The following is a 12592-nucleotide window of genomic DNA, read 5'->3' as shown; positions in this document are numbered from 1 at the left end:
GACCAAAGAGTGGTAAAAGAAATTAGGTGCTTTCTCGCGAGACCTGGTAAAACAAGACGATACGTGTCGGTAGCGCGAGCGAAATTAATAAGCGGAGATTCTACTCGAAAGTCGTTTCGTACGCGATAAGTGTTCGTACAAACGAGTCGAAAGTTACGCAGCAAAGACGATAAAGGAGTGGAAAAAGATATTAGGTTCTTTCTCGCGAGACCTGGTAAAACAAGGCGACACGTGTCGGTAGCTCCAGCGGAATTAATAAGCGGAGATTCTACTCGTACGATCGAAAGTCGTTTCGTCCACGATAAGTGTTCGTACAAACGAGTCGAAAGTTACGCAGCAAAGACGACGAAAGAGTAGAAAAAGGAATTAGGTTCTTTCTCGCGAGACCTGGTAAAACAAGACGACACGTGTCGATCGCTCGACCGAGATTAATAAGCACGGGCCGTATATGGTTGACCTTCGTTTTTCCCGCGATAAGTGTTTGCACGAACGATTGTAGAGGCTTAACCTTCGAGCGTTCTTCCAGTCGACGAACGACCGTCTTCGGTTAAGGAGTGTCTCCGTCTCTCACGTTTTCGGGTACTGTTACAAAATCCACGTCCCTGTCGATACCTATCGGGACAATTTATCATTTTCCTCTCTGTAAGCAATTTTATCGATTCGGTCGAACGATTCGGAATGCAACACGACGAGACGAGCGAAAATGTGCCGGCACCCGTTACAATACCTTCGATCGTAAAAAAGTAATACATCACGAGGGCGCGAAGGTTGGAAAAAAAAGAATAAAAAATAGAAGAATAAAAAATAAAATAAATTCGAAAGAAAAATCTCGGACGGTCCGTTCGTGTATTTCTTCCAGCGGTGAGGAGTTACGGAGCACGTGGACGATTGTTCCACGACGAATAATAGAAAAATAACGAGAAGACACGCGTTACCGGCAGCGAAACGCGTCTACAACACCGGCGAGGATCTATACGATGAAACGGTGATAGAGTTAAGACTAAACAATAGCAGCTTAACGAGCGAAGTGAAAACAAAGCGAGCCTTACGACAAAGCTTCGATTCATCGCTCCCATGGTGAATGACCGTACGCAACAAAGCTATAAAAGACAATAGGGGGGCAGGGGGGAGGAATCTATGAATTCTCTGTAACTCGTCGACGGACGAGCAACATTCGAATCACGAAGACGTTCGATATTTTCTACGCAATGCGTTAGTTGCCAGCTCTCGTAACGTTCAAAGAGCCGACTCGTCGAGTCGGTCCGAGCACGACTTTCCATAGACGTTGTAGATCGAGACGGTGGACGAAATTTTCTTCGAGACTCCACGAAATTCGTTTTCAAGGGAGGGAGGTGAATTAAAGCATAACCGGTGCATCGTCGAACGGAAATAAATAGTTGGGGAGTTTCTGGCAGGATTCCGGTTGCACGGTCGACGAGCAAAACGCGGGGGGAAACACGGTATTGGCGTTACCGCGCTCTATTTCCGTCCCTCTGTTTTTCGGAGCCCTTTTTCTCTTTGCCCGGCGCCCCGTTTCGCTTTCTATATTCTTTCTCCGTTCCACCGCCACCGCCGCGGCGGCAGCGTCGGCGGCGGCGGCGGCGGCGGCGGCGGCGGCGGCGGCGGCGGTGGCGGCGGCCCGAATGTTTTCATTCGACGGCATCCCATTGTGCGGCGCCCCGGCAAATGCCGAAACGCTGATGCGAAAACTGTTTTCCTTTTTTGCCTTCGTTAACCCACATTCACGTTCGCGTTCGGTTCCGCGTTGCGCGTTCGTTCGAACCGAGCCATCGTTGCGCGCGCACGCACGCGCACACTGTACACAAAACACACCCAAACCCCCGCGAAACCCTTTTCCAACTCGTTTACTTTGTCCGGGGCTGAGAATTAAGCTGATTTATAGTGTTTACCGACAATGGCTCGCAATTTTCTCCGTTGCGCCGTTGCTTTCGAAAAATCGAGAAGGAACGAACGGTAGGGGAAAAAAGGAGAGAAAAAATGGAGCTGGAATGGAAATCCACCGATGAAATTCGTCGTTCGAGCGGAGAAACCCGTAGCGACGAGTCCGTTCTCGTTTCCGTCCTCCATCCAGCAGACTCTTCGGAAAATGGAACAAAAAAATCCCGCAACGAAACGTCGTCGTCGTCGTTGTCGTCGTCGACGATGGCGGAGCAGGTGCGCGCGAGTTGGATTAGGCGCGAAATCGCGCGGATAACATGTTTTCCTTCGGTAATACCGCTCGACAAAGGGATTTCGCTAGGACGCGACTGACATCGAGTTTAAATCTCGGGGAAAAAAGCGCGCAGAATGTCGGACGCGCGTAAACACGCGGGATACGAAGGGCGGATCGGGCGCTGGGAGTTTCGGGCCGCGCGATGATCCGACGGATTCGGGGAATTTAGAAAAGGCTTTGTAAACTTTTTCCCCATTTCGAACGTTGATAACGAGCCGTGCTCGTTCGGCGACCGATGGAGAGGAACTTCGATTTCGAAAATCGACGCACCGTTCTCGAGTAATCGCGTTCTTCTCGGAATCAGTCCGATTCCGCTGCGCGTGGCTCGTATCGCTCGCTGCGGTACACCGAAGTTCGCGAACGAATCGAGAACACGGAACAAAAGTTTTTTGTTTCTTTTCTTTCGTTAGAAAAAAATTTGCGCTCCCCGTTTGCCCGTTTGCCACCCGAAATGGAATTTTCGATCGCAGGGCTCGTTAGGCGAATTTCTCGTTAATACGGGAATGTTTTTTCGCGCGACTCCATTTTTCCACGCGGGTGTACCGTCGTTACGCGTTTGATTTATCGCGTTCCGTTGTTCGTTAACGCGGTGCGACCGGAACCGAGATATCCAGGGATCGCTCCGCGTTTCTTAACTACGACGGATCGAGGAACGGGCGCGTACGGCGGAAAATATTCGCGGTTAATCAGGAAACACGATCGAAAAATTCTTACGTTCGTTCGGTGGCGTGGACGCGCGTGTGTCTACGTACACGCGTGTCCGTTTACACGTGTACGTGTATACGCGTAGCCGTACGTACGTCCGTGTGTACAGCTCGCGGTAGTAATTACTCTCACCCCTAACGATGCGGTCGTTTTGTTTCCAGGCGTAGTCGGAGCTCGGAACTTCACGATGGAGTGCCGCAAGGGTCGACGGAAAGGTCTACTCAGTGGCCTGGTGTTTGCGTGGCTCCTAACCAGCGGTTGCACCGTCGCGGCGCGAAATATAGGTAAGTGCGAAAGTATTTACGATACCGGGCGTGAGCCGATTCCTTGCGAGTGCAACCTGTCCGCGGACCTCCGTTCTGTCCTTGTGCCAATTAAGCCTCCCTGCGACACCGTGCGAGGACTACGCGCGAATATTTACGCGCTGCACGACGCCCGGCTTGTACCCAGTCGGGGAAAAATTATTCCTCGCCCGGTCGAACGCGAATTCCCGCAACGGTGAACGGTATTTCGGAACGGAGCCGAGGGTGCTCGTGTTCCGCCTCTCTGACTCGTACGCTTTGTTTTAGCGGCGAAAGTAATTGGTAACGCGCAGGCCCGGCCCGCACCCGCGCGCGCGCCGACAATTACGCTCGAGGACCACGAGCGTACGCGAATCGTCGATTCGCAAATTTGCGACACCGGTGTACGCGCGATCGTGCGTGTCTGTTTCGTTTCCGAGTGGAAATCTTCACGCGATAGCTGGATCGATCTCGTACCGATGTCCGCGATCATGGATTCTTCGAGGTAGACGCGTGGATCGAGTCCTCGAGACCGTTCGTTCAGAGGGAATTCTTTCTTTGCGTTAAAAAATAATCGATACTCCTACGAGAGTCGAATCTCTTTAATATCACCGAAAATATCTGCGGTATACACTTTTCCCCCGAAGTTCAGAGTGTACTTTTCTCGAATCGATCGAAAATACGTGTACTCCTACGTGGTGGTCTAACGAACCGTCTAGTATCGTTCGTGACGCAATTCTTCTAGCACCGTCGGACTATTCTCTCTCGGAGTCCCCGAAATCCTACTGTTTCCCATTTACTTAAAAAGTAATCGATCCGTACGAAACAAGTACTCGATGTGCTCTAACGTCACCGACGACACGTAACGCTAGTAATATTCTCGCGTTATTTTCACTCGAAATGTCCAAATACTCCGACCATCTACCCGGATTGTCTTTGCATCGTCTCAATGAAAAAAGAATCGGTATCGGTGATCGCCGTGTACTTGAGAGTCGTGGTTACTCGAGGCTCGGAATAGTATTCACCGGCAAAAGTGTTCGACACCCGGGGGTTTTCGTGCACAGAGGCTCGCGTAATAGCAGGGCGAGGGGTGGATTTTCGAGCGGCGGTTTGGCCAGTAGCGAAGGGGCGGAGGACGCAGATCGACGCGCTGCATATCCGGCCCGGGCGAAACCGCAGTTCGGCGGCCGCGTTTACGGGTTGACCGTTGAAACATTTATCGGAGGGCAAACACGGTGTGTTTAATAACGAGGATGGAAGTAGCCGAGCGTGTGTACACTGCGCGGCCCGGTGGATTGTACTATCGCGGTGAAGATCGTCCCTTCGGCCCCTCGAGAGACCCTCGCGAAACGGACGAGGCCGGGTCCGAGCTTAGAAGGCCGATTGTGTACGCAGACCCGGCTCGAGAATTAACTCGTCCTACGCGCTAATTGATTTAGGAGAAACCGCCGGTGAAGTGATATCGTTGCGGGAAGAATCGAACGATTGTTCGTCAGTGCGGTGTAATTAGCGGTCAGAGGGGCGTCGTTGAGTCGCGATCGAATAATTTGAAAATATGTAACCTGTATCGAACATTTGAAAGAAAGATTCTCGAAGAGAATCATCGTGCCCACTGTACGTCTACGAGAGGAAGGTTAGTGCTTATTCTCTACTCCAGCGGTTCCTTACAGTCTCATGTTTTCGTTCTATCGGTCGCTATCGATCTTCGTCACCGTCCTCGACCAATAGCAACGTCGAACCGAAACCGTGACGCACCCATCAGTCTTTTTCTCGCGAACGGACAGTAGATTCTTACCGTGTACAAATCCAACGTGCACAAACATTGGACGCTCCCGTAAGATTTGTGAAACTTTGACTTCGGAGATGTCTCGGGATGTCTATGCGGCTGTCTTCGATCGAATTCTCCGTTCGCTCGTATCGATAATCACCGGTGTTCGAAAGTACGTGATTTCGGAAAGACGTAGAACGCGATCCGCGTTGAAACAAAACCCGAACCGGTGTTCCGCGCGAGATGATCCCGCGCGGAAAGGGTGGGGATTCGGTCGGTCGAGCCACCGAGCAGAAGTTTAGGAGCGTTGCGCGTACGTCGGAGCGGAACCGAGCATTAACGAGCGGCAGTCTCGAGAGCGATTTCGAGTTCTGAAGGGTCGAGAAAGGAGACCAGGCCAAAGGGGAGAGAAGAGTTTCCCTATTCCTTCGCGATTATCGCACACTTCGGTGCGCCTAATCCGCGTAGCCATCGTCGGTCCCTGCGTTTCCACTGTTCTGCCCTTCGTCCCCCTCGACTTCTACGTCTCGGTCTTCTCGCCTCCGCCCCCGACCGACGCGCGTAAACTCGAGCGCGTTTGTCCGCGTTCTATCGACACACGAACCGAGCGGTTTGCGAAGGGGGCAGGGGCTGAAACCGCGAGAACTCGGGCGATAGATAAATCAAAATCGCCCAAGCATTGTGAACGCCGTCCGATCGACGGCTCAGACGGCTTTGGCCGACTCTTTGATTCCGCTTCGAGAACGGTAGCGAGTCGGAGAAAAATGGCGAGAGGTGGATAAAAGCTCGAGAGCGATCGTGACGCGACCGTTCCGAGTACCGGGTACCTTTATCTTTTATTTATTCCCCGCGATATTATTCCTCTTGATTGCCAGCGATGCTGAAAAATTCCCCGCATCCCTTTGTACGTTGGATATCTCGCTGTACCTCGAGATCTCGGAGCCGAACGCTTCGTCGGGGTAGCGACGCACCGACGAAATTACCCGCGACGTTGCAATCCCTTTTCGAGATAAGCTACGAAAACATTGTCTCACCTGTCTCGTTCGCTGGCTTCGTTCTCGATACATCGGTCTCGTTTCTCGATTCGCGGACGTTACGGATCCAGCGATCCGCGCAGTTGACCAGTGACGCAACGAGGACACCGCCCGATTCGTCAGTTGCGCACACACGTAGGATTACCGCTGCGGCTATCGGACGGTGGCTTCCGGTCGACCGTTTTCCGCTCAGAGTTCCACGAAGTTTCTTTCTCGAACGTGATCGAAACTTGTCCTCGAGTTTCGGAGCGTTCCTCGTTGACTCGGTGTTTTATTCACGCGAGATTTTTCTTCCCGAAGCTTGCCCGTAATTTCTCTCGCGAAAAACCCGACTGCGGTCGATCATAGAAGAGGGTTCGGACGCTCGAACGAATTCCGAGCGGTCGTGTATACATTTATTCCCGACAGGTAGCGCGTCTCCATCGAGCGGAAATACTCTTCGCAGCCCCGTGGACCACCTGGGACACCGGTCACGGTGCCTCTTCGTTTCTCTTCTCGGCTCCTCTCGCATCGACGAAGATTTATAAACGCGGTGTAGGGGTGGCGGCGGTGGCGGCGGCGGCGGCGACGTGCAATTTACGGCCACCACTTACGTCGCCGCGGCGCGTTCTGCGCAATTAATATTTATGTAGGATAGATCGGTAATCCTATTATACACTCGGCACAATATCGGGATAATAAGCATCGTGGACAGTGCGTGATTATAGGGTGCTCGGCGTCCCCGAGGCGAGCGAAGGGGCCGCCGCGGTGTCCTTCGAAGGATAAAGATTGCACCAGCGAAAAATTTCTCACGGTTGCTGCGGAATGAAAAATCTCGCGAGCGAGTACCATTCGCCCGGTTCCCCTTATTTACTCCGCGGCCTTTATAATCCGCCTTTAATTATTTCTCGAAGCGCATCGGGGGGCCGGGCTCTCCTTCCTCGTCGTTAGATCAGTCGGAGATAATAATAAATGAATTACGCAGTCTCGGGGGCCCCCTGTTCGGTGTATCTCGCGCGAGAGCGGTTAAAAATCGTCGATCGTCGAATGAAAAATACCATCGTGCGTCTCGACTCGAAATTCTGCGCCGAATACGCGCCCGGTAAACGGGAATTTCCAACGTTAGCGAAAATTCGTGGGGAAAAGTTGAGGATTTTTTCACGGCGATCATAATTTCGGAGGGTTCGTCGACGTCTCGCCGTTAGAGAACCGTTCCACGGGCTTGGAAAAGAAAGAACCGCGCCGCGGTGGTCGACGTACGCCGACGACCCGACAAACAACCCTCGTCCCTTTAAAACCGGTGACCTTCTGGTCGTCTCGCCACCCCCTCGGCCAACTCGGCGACTGTAACTCGCCGTCTAAGATTTGTGGTACATCGGCGACACACGGTGGCCCCAATTTACCGCGCATTACGCCGCTTTTCTCCGCTTGTTTCTCCTTCGATGGTGCTTCCCTTCTTCGAGCTTTTCCACCCCTTTATCTTTCTTTTTCCCTCCTTCTTTCTAGCGTTCTCTCCGGGCAGTCGAGTCTCGGAGCGTTTCGCGATCGAGTTCCAGGTTTCTCGTAACTCAGTTTCCGTGAAAAGTGTATAATATCTTTCCAACGACATCATGGAAATCGTAACGATTGAGATTACTCGACGCGCGTTACTTTCTACAATGATTGCTCGTCTACGGTTTATCGAGACACTCGGTGGAGCACCAGTAGACCACGATTGATCGTTAACCCGTGTAACAGTAAGGCGTGCAACTATAGCAACGGTTGCTCGTCTCCATTTATTAAGAGACTCGGTGAAACATTACCAGAGCTCAAATCGTTAACCCGTGTAACAATAACGCGCGTAACGCGCGGTCCTTTGATCCCCGACGCTACGAGCTATTCGGTTCGAATTGTTTCGAGCGGTGACCTTTGATTCGCGCTGTGCCGCGAAGATTGGATCACGGTGTACGCGTTTCTGTTCGGAGCCAACGTTCCGAGGATCGTAATTTCAACCTCGCGACAAAGCGGATAACGCGAACGACGATCGCTCAAAATAATTTTCGATCGTTTCTTCTTTCCTTCTCCCCGTGCGGGTGTTTTCTTCGAATTCGATCGCGACGATACACGGATCTCATTTACTCGGTCGACAACCCCGTCGAAACGAATTCACGGTTAAATCGACAAGCCCGGAAGAAAGATTAACCGCGCGTCGCGCCCGCGTTCTATTTTTCCAATGGCGTCTAGTCGATCGGATTGAATCGAACCGACGGTGAATGGAATCGTCTATTCCCGATTCGTTCCTCGTAATACGTTTCACATTCGTCGAAATTTATTTAATCCGACAAACGTCGCGCCGGCCCGCTTATACGCGATTGATCCGTCTACGCGTAACCGGGATTTCGCGCGTGCTCCGTTTCGAAAAATTACTTAATAGAGGACAGATTCGCGTTCACCGAAAATCAATCCGAACGAGCCGCAACGAGGATCAGACCGAAATGTCGTTAATCGTTGGTCGAAACGTTAAAATTTTACATTCGGTAAAGTGTAATTTAACTCGATCGTTAAAAAAGCGGAATTATCGTCCGGAATTGTTTCGTTCGTGTTCGAGATCCATCGATTTCAGGATTTTTCACGCTCGACTCGAACGATTTGGAACTTGGAGCGAATTTGGAATTTCGATCGCGCGAAACCGCGTACCAGGATTGGTACGATCGATTCGATTCGACGTCTCGGGCGCTAAATTCCTCTAACGACGATCCCCGGTGTTTCATATCCGCGGAAAACTATCTTCCAGGCCGGTGGAAAACGAACGAAATCCCGGTCCCGTGGAAACTTCCCGTCTCCGTCCTCCCGACCGGTTCTGTCTCGTTCCATCGCTTCCGTGCGCCCCGGTTCGCGTGGAACTTCGTTTCCTTGCCGCTCGCGTTTTCCAATTCGCGTCGAATGGATCGGTCGCGCGGAAAATAAGAGATTGCCGCGATCTTCTCCGCGTCTCGTGGTTGCACAACCTCTCTCCATCGTGGGTCGAAAAGCGAACGAGAGGTGCCGTCTGAAGCGAGGAGGGAGGGAACCCGGGGGTGCGAGACGACGAGACGGGGGACGAGAAGAAGCGAGTCTTTCACCCGGAATTCCTCGGCGCGGGTGTTCGACGCCGAGCCTCCAGACGAAGAAAGAGAAAGAGAGGAGTTTTAATTCTCGTGACGTTTACTTCCGGCGTACGTGACCCAGTTCCCCCCGTTGAGCTTCTCAAAAATTGCTTCCAACCTTCGCCGCGCCCTGTTTCAACCTGTTTTCCATTCGCGTAGGATCAGCGCGTGGTTTCTTACCGTAATTGAAAATCTTCTCCCACTCCGTGCGTGTCTCTCGCGTTCTTTTCGTTTCGTCTCCCGTTCGGTTCGCATTTGCATACAGCGGTCGTCGAGCGGCGCGCTGGATTATCGTTTCCTTTTTATCGGGGTCGTGGCACAGTTCGCGCCACGTTAGACCGCTCCTCCGCTCGGAGAAATAGTTTCCTAACGCTAGCCGCACGAAACGCGGACCATTCGAACCGCGAGATGGACAGAGAATTAATACTCTCTGTCCTTGATCGTGAATTGGAGGCTTATCTTCCACGGACTTTTTCGCGACGAAATTACGAACGATCGTTCGAGAAGTAATCGTAAAAATACTGCAAAATACGCAAGTTGGACGAATTGGCGATAAATTTGGAAATTTGTGAGTAAACAGGGGGACGCGAGGAATTATTGCGCGCGGAGTTGGCGTATTTCTTGCCAGGATCGAGCGTATTACTTTTCGGCAAGATTTGTCGTCACGTCCGTAGGGAAAAGTACGCGCGACAGATCGGCAGAGTTATCGTCGCACCTCCTCCTGTCGACTCATCGTCCGATAAATCGTCGGGTCTATGGCCCCTATAACTCTCGACTCGGCTCTCGACTAACCCTCAATTCGACTAATAGGAGCCATAGACGTAACGAATTGTTCTACAATGAGTCGTACGCCGGGATGCAATGACGGTCGTGTGCCGGCTTAGTACAGTCGTTCAACGCGGCTGCGACAGGTTCTACGGCCCTCCGCGCACTTTGCAATTATCGCTCAAGTAGTCGCGTCAACGATAGCGGTATAAATTGTTGTCGCAGGAATCGTCGCGTCTCGCGTAACGAAGATCGCATCGCTCTCGTGCGCACGCGCGCCAACGTCACGTGTCAAAAATTCGAATCTCCAATTCGTTTCTCTCTTTCGAAAAATGTTTCAACCGTTTCTTTTCTTCGATTCGCGATACTCGCGCGTTACGATCGCTCCTCGCTTCGATTATTATCCTAGCGATAACCCACGCGTTTCCCTTTCGAGTATCCGCGTGTCCTTTTATCCTTCGCGATGTGGGTCTGCGCGAGTAAAGGATTGATCGTCCAGAGACCTTTGCTCCGTGATCTTGTCTCGCGGGAAGTTCCTTTCGTTCGTCGTCACGGTCCCCCTTTTAATTTTATGGTATCCGTGGAGTGGCTGTCGACGATCGAGCGAGACTCGACGCGCGACCGGAAGATCGATCGGTCGTTCCGCGAAAGCGGAGCTTCTCCCGGGCCCCTCCGCCCTCGGTGGATTCCCGGACGTAATCGATTTCCGATTTCTTAGTGGCGGCAATTTTTCAACGCCCCGTGAAAAATAACTCCGGAATAAGCCGTGCTTTCCGCCGCCGCGAGACACCGCCCCCTCCCCCTGAACCCCATCCATCCCACACCACGGTTCCGTTGTTCGTCCTCGCTTTCACCCCCTCCCCCCGGACGTCTTATGAAAAGCTACCCCGAGACGACGCGGCTTTCGTTTCCGTCGTTCGAGATCCTTTCGCTCGTCGTTCGACCCGACCCGCTGCCACTGCCCCCCGTTGCAACCCCCGACCGCATTCCAGTCCTCGCTGCGGCGAAGAACGATGGAACGGGGGGGTGTGGGAGAAACCGAGCTCGGTGTTATCTATTTAATAGATTACGTTCGGCTTTACTTTTCGGCCCGTGTTAACTGCTTCCGACGGCGAGTACTCACGGTGGGGGCCACGATAAAAAGGGGATAATAGGCGGCTTACGCTGCAAGCAGAACGGGAGGGGTAAGGGAAGAGGGGAGGCGGAAGAAAGGACCAGGGAGGCGGGAGGGAAAACCAAGCTGCTTTTCAGCAAAAAGCCACGGCTGGGGAGGGGGCAGGCACAGGGGAGAAACGGAAGAAACGAAGCTTTATTAAGACGCACGAAATGCGGGGGTGGAACCGCGTTCACGATAATAAAACGATCTCTCTCGTTTCCTCTCTCTCTCTCTCTTCCTCGAGCGCGGTCGCTCCATTGTTCCCCGCTAATGCACAACCCCGTACGTTCGATTTGCTTTCTCCCTGCTCCACCCCCTTCTCAACCGTTCTCTTCCCCATCGTTCGGTTTCTTCCACCAGCTCCACCGAGCGAGCTTTCTCTAACTCTCTCTCTCTCTTTCTCTTCCTCTGTCTCTCTCTCGCCCGCACTTGACCCGCTTCCTGGTTCTCGCAGTCGATGGAAAACAGTCGACACACTCGAAATCGTTTCCCATTCCGAGCACCCCCCGAAGGGCAAGGCCCCCTTCTCTCCTTACGACGGCTCGTTCCCCCATCCGCCTTCTTCTTCAGCCACCGCTTCTTCCGCTACTTCTTCCTTCTTTTTTCCCCGATCACGCTCTCGTTAACATTCATACGAGCGAGCCCGAGACCTTTTTGCTAAGTCGACTCGCCCCCTCAAAGCGAGAAAAGAGGCTCTCCGGGTCTCTGGGGTTACCGTCCCCGTCCCCGCCCCCCTACCCTTTCCTCTTCCTCTTCGCGGTCTTTTCCCTACAGGTTTGCCCGCGTGCGCGCACAATCGCACCTCCGTACACTGGCCGCTTTTTTTTTCGGGGGTTAAATTCGCGTGAAAGCCGCTCGAGGGTTCGGGATCCCTTTGAGCTCCCAGGGATACTAATAAGACCACGAGTGTTTCGATCGTCCGCTGGGAAAATTACGCCGCGAGTGGAAACGTCTCGACGCGAGTCGATGCGAGTCGATAGTCTCGTTTGCGTTTCGGTGAACCCGCGCGAACTTCACCCTGGCGAAATTTTCGACGAAATCTACGAAACGAAGCACAGTGTGGATAAATTGTGCAACGAGCCTGGTATAGAAAAGTCTACGATAATGCGGATCGAATTAAAGATACACGGAATAAAAGTAAACCCGAAATGTATGCGAGGAAATAGAACGCCCAAAACAGAGAATGCGGTCTTTAGACAATTTCTTAGCAAAGACTCACGAAACTTCCTAACGCGAGTTCGACCGATTGAATTCGCAAGTCGCCGAAATCAGCGTGAACATTAATGCTCGTCGTTTCGAACGAAAACGCGCAAGAGAACCGGATCGTTGCAACGATTTTCGAACCCGATCCACCGCCCATCTTTGACGGGAAATTCGTATACGCAGGATGAAACGTATCGCGTTGCAGAAGAATTCCCCGCGGTCGACGCGGAGGCAACGAGAATATCGATATCAGTTTTCGCGAAATTCGAGAGAATATCGCACCGTCGAGGGGAGATTGCCGCCGTAACGGGTCCGTTCCTATGCGCGTCTATTGATTTTTTAA

The 12592-nt window shown here is 52.4% G+C and overlaps 1 protein-coding gene across 5 annotated transcripts in view; it reads left to right on the top strand.

The window, feature by feature from the left end:
- The window catches only part of LOC143151870 (latrophilin Cirl), a 449543-nt gene that overhangs the window by 121094 nt on the left and 315857 nt on the right, over positions 1 to 12592 (top strand). For all 5 annotated transcript variants that reach the window (XM_076321335.1, XM_076321337.1, XM_076321334.1 and 2 more), the window contains one exon: positions 3100 to 3222. In XM_076321335.1, the coding sequence (XP_076177450.1) occupies positions 3126 to 3222 (97 nt within the window). In that variant the 5' untranslated portion in view covers positions 3100 to 3125. The remainder of the gene's footprint in view (positions 1 to 3099; positions 3223 to 12592) is intronic.

Source organism: Ptiloglossa arizonensis, chromosome 10 (genome assembly GCF_051014685.1).
Source record: "Ptiloglossa arizonensis isolate GNS036 chromosome 10, iyPtiAriz1_principal, whole genome shotgun sequence".
Taxonomy (NCBI): domain Eukaryota; kingdom Metazoa; phylum Arthropoda; class Insecta; order Hymenoptera; family Colletidae; genus Ptiloglossa; species Ptiloglossa arizonensis.
The sequence above is the reverse complement of the archived record's forward strand: the minus strand, read 5'-3'. Positions and strand labels throughout refer to the sequence as shown.